This window comes from Sabethes cyaneus, chromosome 3, assembly GCF_943734655.1.
Source record: "Sabethes cyaneus chromosome 3, idSabCyanKW18_F2, whole genome shotgun sequence".
NCBI classification, from domain to species: domain Eukaryota; kingdom Metazoa; phylum Arthropoda; class Insecta; order Diptera; family Culicidae; genus Sabethes; species Sabethes cyaneus.
The window spans coordinates 153,940,411-153,965,342 of NC_071355.1; the positions used below are offsets into that span (position 1 = coordinate 153,940,411).

The 24,932-nt window shown below is 42.7% G+C and overlaps 1 protein-coding gene across 2 annotated transcripts in view; it reads left to right on the forward strand.

Moving 5' to 3' along the window:
• LOC128744064 (tyrosine-protein phosphatase Lar) overlaps window positions 1-24,932 on the forward strand; it is a 366,801-nt gene that overhangs the window by 337,399 nt on the left and 4,470 nt on the right. For both annotated transcript variants that reach the window (XM_053840822.1, XM_053840823.1), the window contains 4 exons: window positions 7,239-7,378; window positions 16,576-19,781; window positions 19,838-19,970; window positions 20,029-20,445. In XM_053840822.1, coding sequence (XP_053696797.1) covers window positions 7,239-7,378; window positions 16,576-19,781; window positions 19,838-19,970; window positions 20,029-20,445 — 3,896 coding nt within the window. The remainder of the gene's footprint in view (window positions 1-7,238; window positions 7,379-16,575; window positions 19,782-19,837; window positions 19,971-20,028; window positions 20,446-24,932) is intronic.

The window sequence follows — 24,932 nt, forward strand, 5'->3', positions numbered from 1 at the left end:
ATTAAATAAAAGCAGAGAATATATCCAAATTTCGAAACAGGAACATTGTCACAAGAAAACTTTTTTTTTATTATTGAGCTCGATCCATTCAACCGAAAGTCTCGCACACGATTGTCCAAGAATGTACCTTCATCTATTGAGTTAATAAATTAATTCGGCTGTACTTCAGCATCTACTTAGTCAGATGCTGCCAGGAAAGACCCCAACTCGAATCGTTTCTAGTAACCCTCACACGCACACACAACCAAAAAAAACCACCCGCAAAAGTTTTTCCTTCCACTGAGACAGGAAAATTGAAATTTACTGCCAATTGATACCACTTGCATACAACCGGTCCTCCTCCAGTGCTACAACACGGTCCACATCCCGCTCGGCTGGCGGCTGGTGGAGGCGAAAGGTAGCACTGCTTTTCACCGGCTCTTTTTCGTACTTTCTTTTCCGGGCTAATGAAAATACCGCCATGAAAAAGCCGTGAAAATCGCTTTCGGAATAATGATTTTAATTGGGAAAATTAATTGTTTAATGAATCACACCCGGAGGGACCACCACTTTGATATTCCGTATGCGATTCCGGCGTAACCTTCGTTCAAGTGGAGAAGTGGAGAGAATTAGCCTTCGGGGAGGGAAGAGCACATTGAAGGGAAGCTTCTCCGGGTGCAATTAATAACGACCAATAATTGATTGAGGATTTCGGTAAATCGTGATAGATGATGAGTTTTTGATAAGGTTGCAGTAGGAAACGAAGGTGGAAGTTTACGATTGAAATTATTATTTTTAGTATAATAAATAGAGTATACTTATTAATGATAACAAAATATATTTTTTTCTTGCAAGGAGCTTGTATCCGAAGCGTTTTTCTCTTTTTGTCAATCTAACAATTTCCCGTTTTTAGCTAGCAAGGCATTAAATTAATATTACGCGAAACTTAAGTTTGATACCGACAGATAGCGATTTTAATAGATAGATTAAAAAAATAAAATATATAATAATGTACCAATTCAAACTTAAAATATTCGAAGAAGACGCGTATTAGTGGATTTAAAATATGTGTATCGCCGGCAACGGAGCTGTGCCACAAATGTAAAATAATCATTCGAATGAAATCTTTATTAAATTATTTTGACGAAATTCTATTCAAGCGTTCGAAGTGTGATGAATTCTTTCAAAAAATTAAGAGAAAAATTACCTTCTTTATGGAAACTTCACTCAAGCTTTGAGTCCAGTCTGTCTCTCTGTCTTATATTTATTACAGCCTCGTTAAATTCGAGGATACCTTCAGTTTATCTGTAAAAAAAACTATTTGAATGCAATAATGATACCTAACCTAACCTCATAATATCAAGGAATCAAATTTTATATTTTGAAAAATGTTTCAACTTCTTTTGCAAAGTTTAAATTGATAGTGAAAAAGTACAAGGGTCCATGCTTAGTGGCCATGCCCATGCGCAGGCCATTCGTAGGACTACGAATGTAGAGCAATTCGTCTCCCAATACTAAAACCGGTGATTGTTGTATGAATTTAATATATAGATGCCCAAGTTGCGCATTAAAGGATTATGTTATTACTTACTTATTTTCTTTAGTAGCAACGGTCCGTTACCGATCCTGCGCCGTACGAATTATGGTCCTCCAGTACCGTCGGTCCTGAGCTGCCGTTCTCCAATCCCCACGAACACCAGCTGAACGTGCATCGTCTTCGACAGCACACACCCACCGGGTGCGGGGCCTGCTGAAAATAGTTTTGGCTACTCTGTCATCGGGCATTTTGGCCACGTGTTCAGCCCACCGCAGTCTGCCACATTGCACTACCTTCACTATATCATCACATTTGTATACTTGGTACAGCTCGTGATTCATGCGTCTGCGCCACACTCCATCTTCCATTTTGTCACCAAGTATAGATCGCAGAATTTTACGCTCAAAAACCCCAAGCACTCGCCGATCAGCTCCTTTAGCGTCCATGATTTGTGTCCGTAAAGGGCCACCGGGAGGATTAGTGTTCTGTAGAGCACCAGTTTTGTGCGAATTTGCAAACTACGGGACTTCAGCTGGCTTCGTAATCCGTAGAAAGCCCGATTCGCGGCTGCAACTCGTCGTTTCACTTCGCGGCTTACATCGTTGTCACATGTCACGAGTGTACCAAGATATATAAACTCCTCCACTACTTCATATCGTTCCCCATCTAATTCCACCTCGGCACCAACACCACTTGGGCTCCCACGTTCCCTACCAGCAACCATGTACTTCGTTTTGGCGGTGTTAATGGTAAGTCCCAATCTCGCAGCTTCCCTTTTAAAGGGTCTGAAGGCCTCTTCCACTGCTCTACGGTTTATTCCGATGATATCGACATCATCCGCAAAACGAAGAAGCATGTGAGATTTCGTGATGATATTTCCATTCCTTTCCACGTTTGCCCTTCGTAATGCACCTTCCAAGGCAATGTTGAATAGCAGGTTAGAGAGTTCATCCCCTTGCTTCAGTCCATCCAACGTCACGAAAGCAGCTGAGGTCTCATCCGCTATTCTAACGCATGATTTGGATCCGTCCAGCGTCGCACGAATCAGCGTAACTAGTTTCGTCGGAAAACCATGTTCTAGCGTTATCTGCCACAGCTCATTTCGTTTAACTAAATCGTACGCCGCATTAAAGTTCTCAAACAGATGGTGTGTCTGCAAGTTGTACTACCGGAACTTGTCTAGCAACTGATGCAGGGTAAACATCTGATCCGTCGTGGAGCGACCCTCACGAAAACCAGCTTGGTACTCGCCGACGAAGGACTCCGCTAACGGTCTCGGTCTGCAGAACAGGATACGGGAAAGCACCTTGTAGGCAGAATTGAGCAATGTAATTTCTCGATAGTTTTTACACTCCATTCGATGTCCCTTTTTGAAAATTGGGCAAATGAGGCTATCCAACCACTCCTCCGGCATTTGTTTTTCCTCCCAGATCCTGACAATGATCCGGTGGATTGCTTCGTACAGCCGCTCGCTCTCCGCTTTTAGAAGTTCAGCCGGGATACCGTCCTTCCCAGCAGCCTTACCGTTTTTCAGCTCACTGATTGCCTTCTTAACCTCCTCCTGTTTTGGTGGCTCCACAGCTTGACCATCGCTTACAATTTCTATCCTGTCACTGCTGATCTCCGCATTTACCTCTCCATTCAATAGTGTCTGAAAGTGCTCCTTCCACCTGGCTGCCGTTTTGACGATAAACAGGTTGCCAGCACTATCAAGGCACATCACAGGCATGGCAAAATTCCTGCATCTCACCGTTTTATAGAAACTCCGTGTGTCGTTGCTAGCGTATCGCTCCTCTGCGCCGGCGAGCACGTGCTCCTCGTGCTCGCGTTTCTTTAGACGATGGATTCTTTTTTCTGCAGCTCTAGTCTCTCTGTATTTCTCTCTGTTTTCACGCGTTGCCGCAGTGAGCTTGCGACTCCTGGCCTGATTCTTTTCATCTGTCACTCTCTAGCATTCGACATCAAACCAGTTACGCTGTCTTTCACGCGTCGTGTCTACCACCTCTCTCGCTGCTGTTTGGATGGTACCATGGATGTTCCTCCACAGCCCATTTATATCTTCTTCTTCTACCTGCTGTTCTGCAATTCGCTGGTCAAGCTTCCTGGCGTACTCCACTGCTACGCCGTCTGCCGTTAACCTCTGGATGTTGAAACGCAGCGTCCTCTCAGTGCGAGCTTTCGCCGTGTTCGACAGCCTTGCGCGAATCTTACTCACTACGAGATAGTGGTCAGAGTCGATATTTGGTCCACGAAAAGACCGTACATCGATAGCATCCGAAAAGTGTCGACCGTCAATCAAGACATGATCGATCTGAGAGCTAGAGTCTCCATTTGGATGCCTCCAGGTGTGTTTCCGAATATTCAAACGTGGAAAGTAGGTGCTACAGATGGCCATTCCTCTGGCCGCGGCAAAATTTACGAGCCTCAGACCGTTATAATTGGTCGACAGATACAGGCTATGTCTTCCAATAACTGGACGGAAGAATTCCTCCCTCCCGATCTGCGCGTTTGCATCTCCGATGATGACTTTCACGTCATGTTTTGGGCACTCTCCATAGGTCCACTCAAACCTGTCGTAAAACTCGTCTTTAGCATCATCGAATTTATCATTTGTCGGTGCGTATACGTTGATTAGGCTATAGTTGAAGAATTTGCCCTTAATCCTCAACACGCATATACGGTCATCTACGGGCCTCCACCGAATAACTCGTTGCTTTTGTTTTCCCAACATTACGAAACCGACTCCATGTTCTGCTTTCTTACCGCCACTGTAGTAGATGTGGTACTTGAAAGAAGTGCCTACAATAGGGTCTACTGCACGGAACTCCCTTTCTCCGGAATTTGGCCACCGAACTTCCTGAATAGCAGCGATCTCCACTCCGAGTTGATGCAGCTCTCGAGCAAGCAAGCCAGCCCATGCCGGTGCATGGAGGGTGACACGGACATTCCAGGTACCAAGTTTCCAATCGTTATCCCTTAATCGTTTCCTTGTCCCTTGCCATGTCCTATACCGATTGTTCCGTCTTGAATTTCTTTGTTCGATGTTCGTGGTAATTGAGTTTTCGGTATGCTACCTCACCGGGGTCGCGATACCTACATCCCGCTGATGGGTCTGTCATCTTAGGTATAGCTTGCGGGATACAGCATTTCATATTCAGCCGCCCGTTACAAGACAGACGCTGTGTGAGCCGCCCCTCACCTGGAGAACAGGCGCTCTAGTTCGCACCTCCTAGCTTAGCTGCTTCAGGAAGTACATGAAGCATTTCCGGGTAAGGCCATCGACCGTCATCATTTGACTTAGATCTGCGTGGAGGCGTCAGGTGGGAGCTTGAGAGAGCCAGAGCTATGTTTGATGCTCCTTCCAGGTAACTCTCTCCATTTCATACCCCATGATTATGTTATTACATGTGAGAAATTCATAATTTCAACTCTTGAGCTAATTTAAATGGTGGACCTGAAAAGATCCGTTTGTTAATCTCGAATTCTCAAATTTCCGACTCGTGGTGTCCATTGTCTACTTTCGTCCATCAGATAGGTTATTGGTGTGAGGTGTGATTAATGGTGGGAATACTGTTTACCGGACAAACGCTACTGGTAGGATCTGTAATCAAGATAGACTTTTATGTTTATGGTGTTATGTTATGATGATGTAATGTGTCGCAAGCTAGCTGCTTGCCGATGTGTCGCCAACCAAAGCTGCTGACCGAATGACGATGCGTACCGAAAGGCACGCAATATGTTTCAAATAAAACCTTCAAAATGATGCCACGGATGTGACTTAAAATCTGCCTGCCGATGTGTCACCTACCAAAGCCGCTGACCGAATGCGCAGCGAAAGGCAAGCAATAGTTTCAAATAAATAGCAGCCAAAACCACATCGTTCGCCGGCGGATCAGTCGATGGATTCTTCGGTTTGGTGGCGTCTCACTTGGTGAATTTGAATGACTTCGTTGCCTTATCCGGGGAAGCAGCAACAGCTGAAGCTCACCAATTTTCGATCGGATTCGATAGGGCGTCAATCAAATGCTAGGGAAGCATTGACGTGAAAAGGCAAAAAAAAGAAAATAATGAAATAATGAATATTCGTCAAATATTTTCTCAATTATTAAACGTCTGTTAGGGAAACATGTAATCTACTGTGTTGTAATGGATTTTTTTGATACCAATATCTTTAGAATCTGTTGACGGATGACTGTTATGAGTTATAAGCGTGCAAACTATAACCACTTAAATCGTTACATGTTCCCTTTTCGTTTGTCTAAAATGCACCTCCATATAGATAGAATAGAAATCAAATACGTAGTCCTACGTCAAAACTTTATCTGAGAGCTTTAATATTACTTGAAATATATTTCAATGTGATATTTATTTTGTAATTTTCCTCTACAAATTCTAGAAAAAAAGAAAATTTTATAGTGCGATTAAAACGCAATCAATTACAACTTTAAAAAAATCAACATAACTTAATAAAGCCATGCCGCGAGGTGTTTATTACATGCAACTAACTCGCAAGTGTAGCTACATGCATTGTGCACCGAAAGTTGACACTGTTTCTAGCCGGAGCTGTTTCTGGCATCAACTCAAACAATGGCACCGGTTACAACGGGGAAACTGCTAATCCACTATCGGTTGCGACTGCGGGATCGCGTAATTGAGAATGCAGGACTTCATTCGAGAATTAGACGCCGCCCGCCGTCCGGATCCGGCCTGTCTCTCCTGGACGAGAATTGAAATTTGTATCCGACGAGTCTGCCAAACTCTCACATAATCCCGCCCGCTAAACCAATCAAACTAAACATTTGCAATCAAACTAAACTACCTTCCCTTCGAGCAATCAATTCCGCAAGAACAACAAACTCACCAAACTGCGAACAAGCTTACACGATTATTGCCCGTACTTATCGCTCTCGTGGAATAGCACAATTCGATGGCTGCCGCCCTCATAAACCGTCGTTTTGCTACGGAACGCCGTAGCATTCGCGATCATGGGGGAAGGGTAGGGGGGGGGGGGGGTCTGGGGAGGATGAATATGGCGCCATTTCCGGGAATTACCCAACTAGGTAGAAACGGTGGCAGCAGCGGTCGGTGTTTTCAAACATTTCGACAAGCTTAAATGCGATGTATTGAACACGATACCGAGCACCTGTCGCTCGGTCTAATTTGGAAAAGTGCAGGGAGTGCAATTTCAACGATAACAGTTTACCGGGGCTGCTGCAATTTTCATTCGGCGATCTACTTTTAAATGCCTTTGTTAAAAGCAGTTAATGGATGCAGTTTCAATAATCCGACGGCATTATCGGAATGTTTCAGCCAAACCGGTCGCCGGTAATGAATTCTTCGATAAGACGATAAAGGCCTGTTTGCCGAAATAATAAAAGATAAATTCACAGATTTTGTGGTTTGGTATATAAACCTTAGCCCAGTAATAAAGTTGCTTTGCGTTAGAAATAAACTTTGATAGGATTCTAGAAAGAAGTCGTTCTGAAAGAACTTTCACAATGTAAATCAGATTAAAATAACAAGCATGTAAATCTACTAAACTAATCAGCTTTAAAGTACTGACAGGATAGGATTATTTTTTCCGTTCATTTCATTAATTTTTTCTACTGTTAGAACCCAAACTGGATGATACTAATTGAATTCTTTCTTCTCCTTCCTGCTCCAAACCATTCCCAACCGTCCCGATTCTAACCTCCAAAAACTTGGAACAAATCCATAACAGTGCCCGGAGACCCACAGGATGTCAAAGCCACACCAGTTAACTCTACCACCATACACGTTTCCTGGAAGCCACCGAAGGAGAAAAACCGGAACGGAATCATCCGCGGGTACCACATTCACGTGCAAGAAATGCGCGATGAGGTAAGTTTAAGTGATAAAAAGCGCACTCAAAAGAATATTCCTTCCCCAGACGAACCTAAAACCGACTGCAAACTATAAATTAAGAACAACTTTACCCGGGAAACTAAACTCTAATGCTTTTCGTCATAAAATAACTTTTAACGGTTGAGGACGACCTCTGAAAAACTAGTTTTTTATGCTGCCCAAAGCCGTGCTTGTTTATCTCGCATAATAATTAAGACTGTCTAACCAATTAAAAGTACCATTTTCGTGCCATTCTCATTAGAAGATAAATTTGCCCTTTTTAACCTCTTCACGGTGTAATCTGTGTTCACCGTTTCACACCATTTCAATACGATTTTATTGAAAGCTATTCAAAATTGTTCTGTTTTGAATGGCGAAAACAAGAATAGATCCAAACGACGAAGGAAGTTGAAGACAGTCTTTTTAACTGGAAACGGAATCATAAACCTACTAATCAGTTAATAAAGTTTGCGACAATGCCTGCAAAAATGCAAGTGAAACTGAACTAAATCATTAGAGTATTTTCTTGTTTGAAATTTCGTCAAATAATCAAACTGGTGGAACGTTTTGTTCGTTAAACAACTTCAGGTATTTTGAATTTTAACTTCAAACTACTCCAAATTAAAGGTTTTGTAAGTGATTTGACAAGACAACTGTTGCGCTCTTAGGCACAATTATTTAAATGTGTAAGACGAATCTAGAAGCCATTGTGAGTTTATAACAGATCTAGGTATGTCCCTTAATAACATATGAAAACTTATTTAGTCATCTTCAGTGTTCTTTAATAACTTCTAAAATCAACCTCTGGTGCTTGTTTTAGCAGTGAGGTCCGCAATCGATTCTGCACTAAACGTACTATGGTTCTTCGGCCATGGTATCATCGGTCTTGAGTAGCCGTTCTTCAGCTGGCTTGAGCACCTCATTTTTCTGGATAGCGTAAATTCTCCAGGTGCATTCCTGTCCCGGAGTCGATGGCCACTTCATGATTCTCTGCTGATTCTATATTGCCTAAATAATTCATGTGGTTCCATTCCATTTTATATTTTACCGCCAAGTATTGATTGCAAAATTTTACTCTCAATAAACCTTCAGCGTTCATGCTTCGTGTCCATGAGAGGCCACCGAAAGAATTAATGCTCTGTAAAATAAACTTCTGGCTGACTACCAAAGTAACAATTTGGGTTTTATTAAACTCTTACAATGGTATTTAAGACCAAAATTGGTCTTGACGATCACCATAAGAGCACAATAAAACTCACATTGTTGCTTGGGTAATACGTAACCCGTAGAAAGTCCTATGTGCAGCTTGAGTTAGTCATTTTCCTGCACGGCTCACAACGTTATCACATTACAGTATCACGCAGTGTTGCCAGACTTTGCAGAAAAAAAAATTCGTAGTTTCTTTACCGGAGAAATGTAACCCTTCATTCGTTTCGAAATCAATAAAGAAGCGAACTTTAATTAAATTTTAAATCAAATTTTAATTAAATTTTAAATCAAATATCATTTTTAAATCATGTATTTCTTAGCAAACTTTGAAAGTTCCTGCATCCTTACTTCTTCCGAAATATCAAACTTGTGCTAGGCGGTGAAGTACAGTAGCCCTGGAAGCTGCCGGAAGTCCGCCTTGACGTAAGTCTCATCATGCGTGATGAGAGAGTTGAGGATTTTCCAGGTGCTTGCGCAGAATAAATTCGCGACATTTCTTTTCGAGTGACGCCATTTTTCCCAATTTTCGAAAAACCAACCGCGATAAAAATAAGCAATACACTCTAAACTACTTCTATCCAAATTTTCAAGAGAAAATACTCAAAGGGTAATTTTCTACAGTTTTTCTTCCGTGGAGCAATTTGATGTGGGACACCCTTTATTGCTTGTTAGTTTTGATGAAAAGTGTAAAAAAATTTCAGTTTGTACTGCCTGTTTTTAATACCTTAGAGTTTCTCTTAACACGGATGAACTACGCTTCATTCCGTCTGAATGTGTGATCATTCTTTATCACATTTGTTTTAAAGGCATTGTTGTTGATTGTATTTGGAGGAAATTAGTGCCATTTTGAATTAAATTACTTCATGATACATTTCAGATTTGACTCAAATTAATTAAGGGCGCTTACTCTCAACTTTCGAAATTGATCTTGCATCATTCGCTTTTCATCTTGTTTTCCGTCCTTCGTCTTTCACTTTTCTTCGTGTGGTGTATCGATTCGATGGTGCTTCGGTGGTTCGTTCTTTTTAACTTTTAACTGACTTTCTGGTATCTTTACATCGTCTTTTTGTCTCTTTCTAGCAATTTGTTGTTATTTTCATTGTCTTTTGTGACATTTTAGGTTGCTTTTGACGGCGCCTTTTTGTTTTCATTTGTTGTCTGTTTTGGGATTTCTTGTCACTGTTTTGCTCTCGTTTTATTGTCATTACGTCGCCTTTTTCGTAACTATTTTGAGCGTGTTCGTCGTTTTTTATCATCTCTTGATCTCTTGAAGTGACATTTTTTGTCACTTCTTTAACCAGCGTGTTTTACCGTATATTTTTTGCCTTTCTTCTATTTTCATCATTCGCCCTTTTTGAAAAGGCGACGAAAAAATAATAACAAATAGACGAAAAGCGAAAAAAGAAGAAAAACGACAAAAATATGATTAAAACACGGTGAAAAAACGCTATAGAAGTGAAAGAAAATTTCGAAAGAGTTAATAAAAAACGATGAAAACCCTTTCGATGTCCTTTTGTACACGTATTTTGGTCGTCTTTTCATGATATTTTTTACCATCTTTATTTTTTCACCATTCTGGCATTGATGCACCTTTTCCCGTCGTCCTGTTTGTTGTCAAAACAACCAAAACTGCCACGCAAGACGATCATTAAGACTGTTACAGTGGCCTTTTAACCCAATGCCCGTCTAGCATATGAAAAAAGACTACCAAAATGTAGGTTGTACTGTCGTTTTGTCGTTCTTTCGGCGTCTTTCTGAATTTTATTCATCATCATTTTTTTCATATTTTGTCGCCTTTTTGAAGTTTTTGTTTTTGTTGGTTTTTTGAATGCTTTTTGCCATTTTTGTTGCTGTTTTGGTGTCTTGTCATCGTTGGTTTTCTGTCATGTATTCGTCATTTTCGACGCTTATTTTTTGCATCATTTTTTGATTTTTTAATTTGACGCATTCAACATAATTTTTTGTCGTTTTCTGTCGCTGTCACGGCATCTTTTAGTAGCCATTTAGACGACATTTTGTCGTATAATCATCTGTTTTTCGTCGTTTTTGCTTATTTTGTCGTGTTTTGACGCTTTTTGTACTGTTTTATTTTTGGGTTTTTTGTTGTTGGTTTGGTATATTTCCACCGTCTTCATTTTTATTTTCAATTACAGTAATGTTCCGATTTTGTCAGCCCCATGTTGAATTTTGGGCAATTTGGTCAACCGAAAGCTCAATGAACCGGGTACAGCACACTGGTCCAGAAGCTTTTTTCGTGCGCATTAGCTTTGAGCGGGAAAACTTGGTTTTAGGTTTATGGAACCTTTGGAAGAGTTTCTTAAAATTAAAAGTTCTTTCGTCCAGCGGAAATCAAATTTTGATTAATGCCCCTAAAAGTACAATAAAAAATTTTTTTTTCTTCAGTTTCAATGTGTTCTGCAAAGTTTTACAGCATATTATTACAATTTTACTGAAGACATAGAAGGTTACTGTCTTCACCAAAGATAGAAAAATACTATTTCTCAAAAATGAAAAATCGTCAAAATCAGTTTTTCTATTTTAGCTGTTTTTGTAGCTATATGACTTTTTCCTGTTTTACAAAGTTGTACAAATGGTACAAATACACAACATTGCTGAATATAGTATACCTCTATCTTTGCGTGTTTAGGAACTATACAACTTTTACTAAAAAATACCCTAATTTTGACCCCGAATAACTCGCAAGAAGGCATCATTTTATTCAAAAATTCTCCCCAGAGAATCAGAATGGTTTTAAGCAGGCTGAAAAGTATCATAAATCATGTTTAAAAGCACTAAAGTTAAGCAAAATTTATAGGCTGTCAAAATTGGGATAAGAAGCTGATAAAATTGGGGGTAGACAAAATCGGGGATAGGCCAAATCGGGAGCTGACAAAATCGGAGCATTACTGTATAGACGCCCTGAGGGTCATTCGCGTCTCGTCATCTTCATAGCTTTTCGTATTATTGCCATCGTCCGTTTGTTGTTTTTTGAATCATTTTTAGCATTCGAATTATTCGGTTGCTTTTTGTTGTTTTTTTCAAGCTGTATTAGCATCTTTCCGTCGTCAATTTGTTTATTCTTCTTCGTTTTGTCATGTTTTTATCGTCTTTTGTCATCGTTCTGCCGTTTTCGGTAATGTTTTTCCGTCATCTTATTGACATATTTTGGTCTTCTTATTTGTTTACCAGACAACAAAAATGTTGTTTTTGACTGCCTTTTGCCACCGTTCTTTTGTCGTCTGTCTGGCTTATATTCCGTCGTTGTTTTTTGCATATTGGCGATAGCCTGTTTCTTTTTTATTGTTGAAGTTTTGGTGTCTTTACATCATCTTATTGTTATTTTTGCAATGCTCTTTGCAGTCTTTTGTCATCTCATCTTGTCATCTGTTGTATTTTTTTCATATTCGTCGTCCTTTTATTATCTTAATGTCGTATTTTTACTTCTTCTTACCATTTTCTTATTTTCATCGTCGATTCATGTTTTTGTTGCTTTTTTTCGACGGCTTTTTACCATTTTTGTCGCTGTCTTGGCATCTTGTCGTCGTCTTTATCGTATTTTTATGATATTTCCATCGTATTTTCGTTGTCTTTTTGTCGTTTTTTGACCTCTGGGTTTGACATTTTTGTAGGTTTTTCCGGCGCTTTTTGTGTCGTTTTTTCTTGCTGTTTTGGTGTCTTTTCGCCATCATTTAATCGATCTTTCTTTGCTTTGTCGTTAACTTTTCATCGTCGTTTTCCGTCGTTTCGCCGTTTAAGTTGTCTTTTCGGCACTTTTTGGTATATTTTTTCGTCATCTTGTTTGTTGTCAAGAAAACAAAAATTCATGGTTTCTTCGGTGTAGTTATAGAAAATATAAAGATAAACAATAAACGGTGTAGTTATAGAAAATATAAAGATTAAACAATTTTACATATTTAGCGTATGTTGGTTGCATTTTACAAGAGTATATGGTTCTAGGCGATTATTGAAAGACTCAAAACACATGTTTTTGCAGAAGATTACAAAACTCTAGGACCTTTCCTTACAAAGTGATCGTTTATTTAAGCATTATTTTTCCTTAACTTCACGAGCCAAAAGCGATAACTTTGTAAAGAAAGGTCGTAGAGATTTGCAATCTTCTGCAAAAACGTGTATTTTGAGTCCTTCAATAATCGCTTAGAACCATATATTCCTGTAAAATGCAACCAACATAGGCTAAGTATGAAAAACTAAGTTTTAAAGAGTTTCCAAGGAAAATGCTCTATAGCTCTGCACCCGATAGGAATAGAAATGACATTTCTTTGGCAAAGTTGTTTATCTTTATATTTTCCATAACTTTGCCGTAGAAACCATGTGTCTATCTACTAACATAAAAAATGAACGGATATCGAGCCCTTGGCGAACGCGAAACACATAAAACGTATGCTTTCCGTGCTCTCATTTGGGTGGTTGGGAATAAGCGGAACTCATAGAAGATTATAGTACTCGACTTAAGCTTTAACAAAAGCTAAGTATGAAAAATCAATTTTTAAAGAAGTTTTAAGGAATATGCCCTATAGTTCAGCACTCGATAAAGATAGAAATTTTATTTCTTAAGCAAAGTTGCTTGTTTTTACAATATTTACAACTTTGCCGAAGAAACTATGTCTATATTTCCTACCACAAAAAAGTTATTTTTTTATTTTCATTATAGTGAGCAATGACGAACTTTTGACAGTTTTAGATTAAGGGGGATATTCATGCGACCAAAAGTGCTGAAGACCATAAATGATAAAATGAAAGCAAAAGACACTAGGAAAAAAGTTCCGATTTTCGCCCTTTTGGACCACTGTGCAGTGAGTTGTTTACTCTCGCTGCTATTATAATGGCGCTATGTATGTCCTTTCCATAGCCTGTTCACCGCCATCGCTCGATTTGGATCCATCGAGTAGTTGCCCGGGCTTCCTGAGGTATTCAACTAGGGAATTTTGAAACGCATTATTCCTTTGAACGTTCGTCGCAGTTCGAGACTTCGTCACATTCGACGACCATACGCGAATCAGGTCAGAGTAGATGTTCGGTCTCCAAAAAGACCTCGCGTCGTTGTTATACAAAAGCATTAGGATGATCGATCATGGTAATTCTTCCATCGAAGTCGGTCCACTCTCGCGGATACCAGCTTTTGATCCACTTGATCTAGCCACATGTAATCTCACGGCTGGTATTTTTGTCCTCAGTTGCCAGTGAACCAAGAAGGCAGATGAAGCAGGAAAGTCCATTCGGAATTCTCGCACAGCACTGAATCCCATCTATCAAAATCATAATATGTCTGGTCAGCTTCCCCTGGAAAGCTGTTTTTGTTCATAATTTTCCATATCTCTTTCCAAGCAGCGCACTTTTGTCATTTTTGGTTGCTGTAACCTATTAATGACTGAAACTAGTCATTAATCGGTTACCGCATCTAGTTTATAACAACTGTGCTAGTAGGGTTGTCGATGTACAATATCATATGCGGCTTTGAAATCGATGAATACTCGAAATTCGCGTCATGTCTGTGGGATCTGCCGCAAAGTAAAGATTTGGTTCGTGTCGTGTAGACCGATCGTCCACGAAGCCGGCCTGATAACTTTTCATAAATTTATTGGACTGCAGTCGCAGTCTAGGGAAAATTACTTAGGAAAGAACATAGACGGCATTTAGAATAGTGATCCTTCGGTACCGTAAACGCACCTAACTCTGCGCATCCCACAGTCAAAACTTCCAAATTTCTACAAATTTTCATCTTAACAAATTCAGAAAAATAAGTATACATAGAGCTATTCATTTGTGAACGCTATGATTTTTAAGGAAAATATGCGGTGCGCAGAATTAGGTACGTGTACGGTAAGTTTTTATAGTGATGGTTTTAACAAATTACGGAGGGAACGGTAGCAGAAAGTAATTAAACAAAGAATCGATAGGATCTAACAGATTGAGATCAAGCGTTTACAGTCCAGCTTGTCCTACGTATATAGGTCAAATATCCCCATCTTTCCACTCCTCCGATAGTCGTTTCGTATCCCAAATCTTGATCACCTTAAATCACTACCTCTCGAACTCCGTTGTCTGTCAAGTACCTTCATACTTATCTGTACACATGTCAACTCACAGCACGAATCCCTTGCGAAATACATTGAGGTTTTTACAGCGTTTCCCTGTATCATGAAAACTGTACAGCAGCTCGAGTTCTGTGTGTTCCCTCTCCTCTTGGAGAAGCGCTCTTGCTCTTGCTCTTCTTAGATAAGTGCTCCTTGCTCTTTCTTCTCCAGCAGAAATGCTCCTTGCTCCTCTTCTCCTGAAAGAGTCGAATTTGCTGCCTCCGTTTCTATTAATATTGTTTGACATTCTAATGAACGGCTCTACATGGCATTATTATCCACGTTGTGTACTTTTCATTCAATGTCTATTTACGCTTCGTTAAACAATTCGATGTATAGATTTGATCTCACACGGCTAAAAGACTTCTTCGTTACCCTGTTAATGACTCTTTTAATGATGTTCCAATGGGCCTCGAAAAGAACTTTAGTTTAGGCTCGCCCTCTTTCGATCTAAATCGCTCTGTTTGAAAAAATTTCTAATCTTGTATGTATGTATGTATGGGGGTAGCCACCATCACCTCAAGCGTTTCCCATTGTATGCAAGTAGAATTACTGCAGAATCGAATTTATCTACCCAGCAACTTTCATGTCAATGCTGTTCGTGAAGGACCAAAAGGGGTTGGGTGGATCTATAAGCAATGTCGCTTATATGATTCCACGGGAATATAAGACCAACCCGGTAACAATGTGACAGCTCCCATACAAATCAAGCGTACCTAAAACTGCTGGTTCATGGTTCACGACAGATCTTTGAAAGCGGCGTAAATATCAAAGAAAGAGTTTATTATCATTTTTTGGCAAAAAATCCCTTGTGCATATAAGATCTGAATTGGTTTATTATTTCAATAGAGCATTTTACGAACTGACAACATTATGTCAAGTACCAAAACGTTTCCGTGGTAATGACAATAGCAGCATAACTGGTTCTTCTGTCATAATAAAATGCTCTATTTGGTTCTGTCATGTAACAGAGTGTTTATTGTACAACTGTAACGATCTCTATTGCTCGGATTTACTCTTGAATTTTGTTTAACTTGTTCTGTTAACGACAAAATCGATCCAGTAATCATGAAAGAGCATTTCAATTTGAATTGCGCAGCGAATAACTTTCAATGAAACACGCAATATTTAAATATTTTAGAGCAGAAAACTCGTACACAAGAGTGACATTCTTGTAATAAATACCGCTTTTTATCTTGTAAACAAATTAATCAAGCAACCCACCAAGAATTCAAACAGTTTTAACGAGAACATGAAACAATGCTGAATTAATCAATACGCACTTTTCGAATCGTTGTCCAGACAGCTTTTTGCGTTCATATTTAACGTAACAAAAATTAACATTTCCTTTGGAAATCGAAGTGTTATGGGTGTTATGGGAAACTGTTAATAACTGTCACTTTGTTACGGGGTAGTATAAGACACTCCTTCTAGCATAGACCTCCGGTTTCTAGATACATAACTTCGCCGTGCAAACTTATCTTGCGTGATGATTTGTGTGCTAGAAGGGCGCGTCAAAATCCTCTCCGACCTTATGTGACTTGGGCTGGTTACCACATCCCTCATCCAGTCATGTTTGAAAAAATTTCTAATCTTGGGTACAAACGTTGAGTTTTTTAATTCATTCGAAGTCATTTAGGATATATCACAAGGAGCCAAATTACAACCTTTTGGCGCCCCATTAAAAATTTCGTTATTTGGCAGCTCATCGATTTTTTTTAGGTTCGTCTGACCAATGCCTTATTTCCCTTAAAATTTTATCCAAAAACAATTCATCTCACAATTTTTTTTTGGTAGGGGGGACTTAGACTACTTTGTCCATTGAATTGAACTTTTGTAGTAACATCTCACAATACCCTGGGCTTTCATTGTAATCTATTATCTTTACAGGGCAAAGGGCTACTGAATGAGCCGATGAAATTCGACGTGGTGGATGCACTGGAGTACAACGTAACCGGACTGCAGCCGGACACGAAGTATTCGGTACAGGTAGCAGCACTTACCCGCAAAGGAGACGGTGATCGAAGTGCTCAAATTTCCATCAAAACCCCGGGAGGTGTTCCTATACGACCAACGGTCAATCTGAAGATTCTCGAACGGGATCCAACCGTATCTATTGAGCTCGAATGGGAACGACCGAAACAAACCTATGGGGAACTGCGGGGCTACAGAGTTAAATGGGGAGTTCGCGAACAACCGTTAACTGAAGAAACTATGCTAGGACCGCATACGCTAACTAAACGTATTAATGATTTGGAGCGGGGAGTTGAGTATGAATTTAGAGTTGCTGGCATGAACCATATTGGAATCGGACAGGAAGCCGTAAAGTACCTGCAAACACCGGAAGGAACTCCGACCGGTCCTCCGACAGAAATTATAGTACGTTTCCAAACTCCAGACGTAGTTTGCATCACTTGGGAACCTCCAACAAGAGAACACCGAAATGGGCAAATAACGAGATACGACGTACAGTTCCATAAAAAAATAGACCATGGCTTGGGAACTGAACGAAACACTACAATCAGAAAAGCAGTGTTTACTAATCTAGAAGAAAGCACAGAATACGTTGTACGAGTTCGGTCATATACTAAACAAGGAGCTGGTCCATTCAGCGAAAAGAAGATCATATCTACCGAGCGCGATATGGGACGAGCCCCGCTTTCGGTTCAGGCAGTAGCCACATCAGAACAAACAGTAGAGGTTTGGTGGGAGCCTGTCCCTTCTCGCGGTAAGCTTGTTGGGTACAAGATTTTCTACACCATGACAGCAGTTGAGGATCTCGACGAATGGCAAACTAAAGTAGTTGGTGTAACCGAGTCTGCCGATCTTTTAAATCTAGAGAAATTTGCTCAATACGCTATAGCAATCGCTGCCCTGTATAAGACCGGGCCTGGCCGATTGAGTGAAAAGGTCACGGTCAAGGTAAAACCTGAAGACGTTCCACTGAATCTTAGAGCCCATGACGTGAGTACTCACTCCATGACTCTGAATTGGGCTCCCCCAATTCGATTGAACCCCATCAACTATAAAATATCATTTGATGCTGTAAAGGAATTTGTCGATTCTCAAGGTATACCACAAAAACAAATCCTACCCAAACGAGAAATCGTGTTAAAGAGTCATGTGACTTCTCATACCATCGGCGAGCTATCTCCGTTCACTACGTATTTCGTGAATGTCAGCGCAATTCCAACGGATTACTCATATAAACCACCAACCAAAATCACCGTAACAACCCAAATGGCTGCGCCTCAACCAATGGTACAACCTGATTTCTACGGTGTGGTAAATGGAGAAGAAATACAGGTTATTCTACCGCAAGCTTCAGAAGAGTACGGACCAATCTCCCACTATTATTTAATCGTTGTTCCGGAAGACAAGTCCAACCTGCACAAACTACCTGATCAATTTTTAACCGAAGACTTACTGCCCAGCAAAACTCGATCGGCACTAACAAACGCACCTTACATCGCTGCCATGTTTCTCCAGCGAAACATTCCGTACACCTTCCATCTGGGATCTGGCGAAGCAAATCACAACTTCACCAACAGAAAACTGGAACGCGGTAAACGATATCGCATATTTGTGCGTGCCGTTGTCGACACCCCACAAAAACATTTGTACACTTCGAGCCCGTTCTCGGAGTTCCTCGCGTTAGACATGAAAGAAGCACCCACGGGTGAGCCACCACATAGACCAAACCCAAATGTGCCCCAAGATCCAGAGATTCTGATACGTGGTAAAAACGAAGAACCGGGAATGATATGGGTTGTTGGTCCCATCATAGCCGCCTTATTCTTGTCATCTTGCCTTATAGCTTTCTACTTCGTGCGTCGTCGAAGGCAGCCCTATAAAACACCAGATCAAGCGGCCGTTACGCGACCATTGATGGCTGCCGATTTGGGAGCTGGACCTGCACCAACTGATCCCGTTGACATGCGTCGACTGAATTTCCAAACACCGGGCATGATCAGTCACCCACCAATTCCGATATCGGAATTAACAAATCACGTAGAACGTTTAAAATCTAACGACAACCTAAAGTTCTCCCAGGAATATGAAAGCATAGAACCGGGTCAACAGTTCACATGGGACCATTCAAACATGGAAGTAAACAAACCGAAAAATCGCTACGCCAACGTTACCTCCTACGATCACAGCCGTGTGATTTTACAACCAATAGAAGGCGTCCCAGGTTCAGATTATATCAACGCAAACTACTGCGATGGATACAGGAAACACAATGCGTATGTGGCAACACAGGGTCCACTGCAGGAAACGTTTGGCGACTTTTGGCGCATGTGCTGGGAACTGAAATCGTCAACCATCGTGATGATGACGCGGCTTGAGGAACGATCGCGTATCAAATGCGACATGTACTGGCCGGCGAGAGGCACCGAAGTGTACGGTGTGATGACCGTGACAATCACAGAAACTCAGGAATTAGCAACATACAGTATAAGGACCTTCCAAATTTGTCGCAGCGGCAGTAATGAGCGAAGAGAGATAAAGCAGCTGCAGTTTACTGCGTGGCCTGATCATGGCGTTCCGGATCATCCAGCTCCATTCCTTCAATTTTTAAAGCGCACCAAAGCATTGACTCCACCTGATTCCGGACCAATTGTTGTACACTGTTCGGCAGGTGTCGGAAGAACCGGGTGCTACATCGTGATAGATTCAATGCTGGAACGGATGCGCCACGAGAAGATGATTGACATCTATGGACATGTGACCTGTTTGCGAGCGCAACGAAACTACATGGTACAGACGGAGGATCAATACATTTTTATTCATGACGCACTGCTGGAGGCGGTTATCTGCGGAAACACCGAAGTTCCTGCCAGAAGCTTACACAATCATATCCAAAAACTAATGCAGACCGAGCCGGGAGAGAACATAACGGGAATGGAAATGGAATTCAAGAAACTTTCCAACGTGAAGGCCGACTCTGCTCGGTTCGTGACCGCTAACTTGCCGTGCAATAAGCATAAGAACCGTTTGGTTCACATACTGCCATACGAAGCATCACGGGTTTGCTTAACGCCCATCCGAGGTGTCGAGGGGAGCGATTACATCAATGCCAGCTTTGTTGATGGGTAAGTTTTAGTTTGATGTTATAAAGAAAGGGACTAAGGTTACATTTTGTTTTTAGTTATCGATATCGGAATGCTTATATAGCTGCACAAGGGCCACTCCAGGAAACTGCCGAAGATTTCTGGCGGATGCTTTGGGAACACAACTCTACCATTGTTGTGATGCTGACCAAATTGAAGGAAATGGGTCGAGTAAGTTTTTGTCAAGCATTACTCAGGGTTAAGAGATATTTATTCATTTAATTTTTAGGAAAAATGCTTCCAATATTGGCCACACGAACGGTCGGTTCGATACCAGTACTACGTCGTGGATCCGATCGCCGAATATAACATGCCACAGTACAAGTTGCGTGAGTTTAAAGTGACCGATGCTCGAGACGGTTCCTCCCGCACGGTTCGCCAGTTCCAGTTCATCGATTGGCCAGAACAGGGCGTTCCGAAATCGGGTGAAGGCTTTATTGATTTTATCGGACAAGTGCACAAAACGAAAGAGCAGTTTGGACAGGATGGGCCCATCACGGTGCACTGTAGCGCTGGAGTTGGCCGAACCGGTGTATTCATTTCGCTTAGCATAGTGTTGGAGCGGATGCAGTACGAGGGCGTACTGGACGTGTTCCAGACGGTACGGATATTACGATCGCAACGGCCGGCAATGGTGCAAACCGAGGTAAGTGTAACTTTGGAATTTCGACCATTTTTAAGAGTTCTAATTGATGCGTATTCTCAAGCGTTTCTTCACAGAGCAGAAGTGGAAGTCCGAACGATTCGGCGATCAAAACTGGTAACAGAGTCTTTTTTGTTTTTCTTTTTCTTTGGGAAGGTTTTCGCATAGAAGCGAATAACAGCAATATAAGCAGAACGCTCGCTGCCAATCACATAGCAGCTTTCACATGCGTTCGTGTGCGGTCGTGTGTTTTCGTGGAAAAAAGTGACTCGCTACCGCCAGGTTCGCTAGTATTTGTAGAAAGTAGCATGTACGTGTTTGGATTTGGATTTCTACTTCCACTTCTGTTCTGTGGTTTCTTTTTAAATTTTAATCAACAAATTTAAAAAAATCTCAAGACTTTGTGACCATATTCGTTGAGAACTGAGAGTTGAGACCAGTCAATGTTTTGTACTAACAAATTTCGGACTGGTATTTATTACGGCAAATATTTATAACATATCATCTTCAAACTCGATACAGCACAATGAACCTGGGCCCGCTCGAAAAGTTAAAAAATTCAAGGCCTTCAAGCCAATAGCACATACAACTGCACTGCATTTTTATGCAAACGTATGCATTAAGAAATATACACTTTTTTTCGGATGGTGATAAAAAAAACTAAGACAGCTAATTGAGTTTGATAAATTTCCCATGGAAGGTAATTATATTAGCTTACTTGCAAAAACATTCTACAGCTCTGTCGGTCGAACTCTAACCGTGATAGCAAAAACAGTGAAGCTACTCCGTTCAGAAGTGTGCACGTTCAAAGAACGGTATCCCGCCGCGTCGAAAACGGACCATCAAAGGAAAACCCGGTGCCAAACGACCGATGACCCTGAACGACAAGAATCTCCAAAGGATGCTGAAGAGTAAGACCGAGGGAAAAGTGGCTACATCGCTGTGTGCGCTTGGCCGGGAGGTAGGTGCAACCAACCAAACAGTGAAATAGTACCTGGCAAACATGGACATACATGTCAGGAAGCGGCAGTCCCGTCCACTGGTCTCGGAGCTACAGGCTATGACGCAGCGGCAGCGGCTGAATAAGATGGTCAAGACGATTGTCCCGGCGAATCGCGACGTGACGGTGGTGATGGACGACGAAACCTATCTCACCCTGGATGGCAGCGACTGGCAGGCACTTCGTATTTTACTTCCCCCACGAAGGAAGTGAGCTCCGAGGTGAAGTTCATTTCACACACCAAGTTCTCCAAGTAAGTGCTGCTGCGATCAGCGAGAAGAGGATGTCAAAGCCGCTTTTCTTTCACTGCGGACTGGCCGTGAATGGGGAAATTTATAGTACAAAGTGCCTGCTGGAAGTTGCGTCGTTCATCGAGAAGGGCGAAAAAGCGGTGTTCTGGCCGTCGCACAGTAGGCCATTATGCAAAAGGCGGCCAAAAGTCTTTTCTCGCTTTTCCTGACGTTTTTGAGCATAGGTGTCTTCGGAGAAGTTTCCTAAAACAGTATTCTGCATCTGTTGACATTTGCATACAATTAGATATTAAGGGGATAACATATTTGAACAAATTAACTTTTCATAGGAGCTAGATAGCATGTTCATGTGTTCAGCAAAGTTGTAGGATTAACAGGATGGTAAATGGTTGAATAATGCGCTCCAGAGCTACCACGAAGTTCCGCAGCCTCTTATTTAGCAATTCCTATCTCTATCTCCTCGTGGTACCATCCGGGATACGTTCCTTAGTGGAAATCGGACAACCGGTGGAAACTAGGGTCGTATGCGGACAGAGAAGGAGGCACTCACGCGAAGGCTGAGTGTAAACTCTCCGCCTGCAAATGACTGTTATCCATGGCTAAAAGTAAAAACAAGAATGGATAAACCCCTAATCCAAGGTGTCATGCGACCCGTGCCGAGGGATGAATGGTGGGGGGGGGTTTCATAAATACTCAGGCTCAAACGGAGCCTGTGGAGTACCAGAGCGCCCTCAACAGTAATCAGCCCTTACCGCATCATGAGGGGCTCTGATGCGGCGGACTCTTCTTTCCCCTCAACTCGTGGGATTCTACATGAACAATCAAAATAAAATATTAACTTCAGTGAGCGCGGACGGATTAGATGATCAGTTCGCAAGAAGTGGTATCCAGAGGTCCCCGCCGATGGATACCAGTAGAAGCGCCAGCGCCAGCGTAAGCGGAAAGGGAAACGGCACACCTGTCGCTCCAACTGCATCTACGCCGGACGCAGCAATGAACGGCCCGTCGCTAATAAAAGCAGTGGCAGGCAAGAGAGACATGCTACCAAGAGTGGTAGCGGCGTCTCATCAACTCGATGCCATTATCGAGTTCGTGGCAGGTCGCAGCACCTTAGCGAAGGACCTGAAACAAAGTCTGCTCATGCTTCGGAGCACCATGCGTGCTGCGACGAAGGAGCACAGCGAACTCGAAGCGCGAGTAAAAATGGCAGAGAAAGAGAAGACGCTTGTATCAAGGTCTGCACAAACGGATGCCTGCCCGTCAATGGCTGACCATTCCGTGGCACTCGCGACTACGGAGCAGTCTAACGGCAAGGCATGCGCCAAACGCGCAAGGCAGTCCCCAGGGGAAGAAACCCCCACGGGTCCGAAGAAAAGCCTGATAGCAGAGGGTCATAAGCCAACCGAAGAACCCACTGAGAGTAACAAGACGCTGTTAGCGTCCGACAACCAGTGGGAGTTGGTCAAAAAGAAGAAGGCCAGGAAGAAAGAGGATCGAGCTCCACCGAAAGTGGCCAGGAAAAAGAGGAGCAAAGGCGATGCCCTTATCCTCAACACTGAGGGGCCGAAATATTCGGAAGTTTTAAAGGCCATCAGAGGGCATGATCAGTTGAAGGATCTTGGCGCGGATGTGCGGAGTATCCGCCGCTCTCGCACAGGCGACATGATCCTTGAACTCAAAAAGAATGCCACTGAAAAAGGTTCTGCTTACAAAGTGCTGGCAAAAAAGGTCCTTGGCGATAGCGTGCAGATCCGCGCACTAACGCCCGAGATGACTCTCCAGCTTAAAAACCTGGACAAGATCACCCAAGCGGGCGAACTAGCACGAGCTCTCAACGAGCAATGTAAAGTGGTGGTGACTACCGAGGCAGTTCGTCTGCGTAAGGGACCGGCGGGAACCCAGGTAGCAACTATAAGACTTCCACTGGAAGACGGAAATGCAGCCCTGAAAGTGGCTAAGCTGAAGGTGGGATGGTCCGTATGCCCCGGAGGCCTGCTTCCGGTGCTTTGAGAGAGGGCACAGCTCCTGGAGCTGTAAGGGGCCAGACCGAAGCCACTTGTGTAGGAGATGTGGCGGTACGGGCCATATAGCGAGGGACTGTACTGCGCCACCCAAGTGCCTGATATGTACCGACCAACGGGACGCTAAGCACACAACAGGAGGCCCGAAGTGCCCGGCAGGCGCGCCGGCGACAAAAACATGGGCGTAGTGCAGGTAACGCAACTGAACTTGAATCACTGCCACGCGGCTGCTGTTGTATCAAGCAGTTACTGAGTCGTTGACGGACATTGCAATCATCTCGGACCCATACCGCATCCCTGCCGGAAACGGTAACTGGGTGTCGGATAGGTCCGGGACGGCAGCTATATGGCCGACAAGCAGGTTCCCGGTTCAAGATGTTGTGTCAACTGCAGACGAGGGATTCGTGGTTGCCAAAGTGGGTGGAGTGTTCTACTGCAGCTGTTATGCTCCGCCGAGTTGGTCTATCGAGCAGTTTACGCGGATGGTCGACCGAGTATCAGTTGTGCTGACTGGTCTAAGGCCGGTGGCTGTGGCGGACGACTTTAACACTTGGGCGGTAGAGTGGGGAAGTCGTCGCACGAACCATAGGGGCCGGATTCTGCTTGAAGCTCTAGCAAAGTTCAACGTAGATCTGGTCAACGTCGGCACCACAAGTACCTTCAGTAGGAACGGTGCGGAGTCTATCATCGACGTGACATTCGGCAGTCCTGGTCTGATAGGAGACTGGAGGGTCGACAATGGCCACACTCACAGTGACCATCAGGCGGTCCGCTATGGTGTCGGTCAGATAACGAGGCGGCAGGCGGCGAGTAGAGCCGACACTCCAACCACCCGTGGATGGAAGACATCATACTTCGATCCCGAAGTATTTGTGGAAGCAATCCGAAGAGAGTGCGGTGATCGTGGTATGCCCGATCCGAACGCTGATCATTTGGTTGAGGTACTGTCGCGAGCATGTGACGCTACCATGCCTAGGAAAGGTCGACATAGGTATGGCAGGTCACCGGCTTACTGGTGGACAGATGAAATTGCGGAACTCCGCGGAGCGTGCTTTCGTGTGAGGAGAATTATGCAAAGAGCTCGTTCGGACGAAGGCAGGGCTGAATATCGAGTAGCACTTGCTGCTGCACGCGCAGGGTTTAAGAGTGGGATGAAAGCTAGTAAACGAGCCTGCTTTGAAAGGTTATGTGCTAGTGCCAATGCGAACCCGTGGGGTG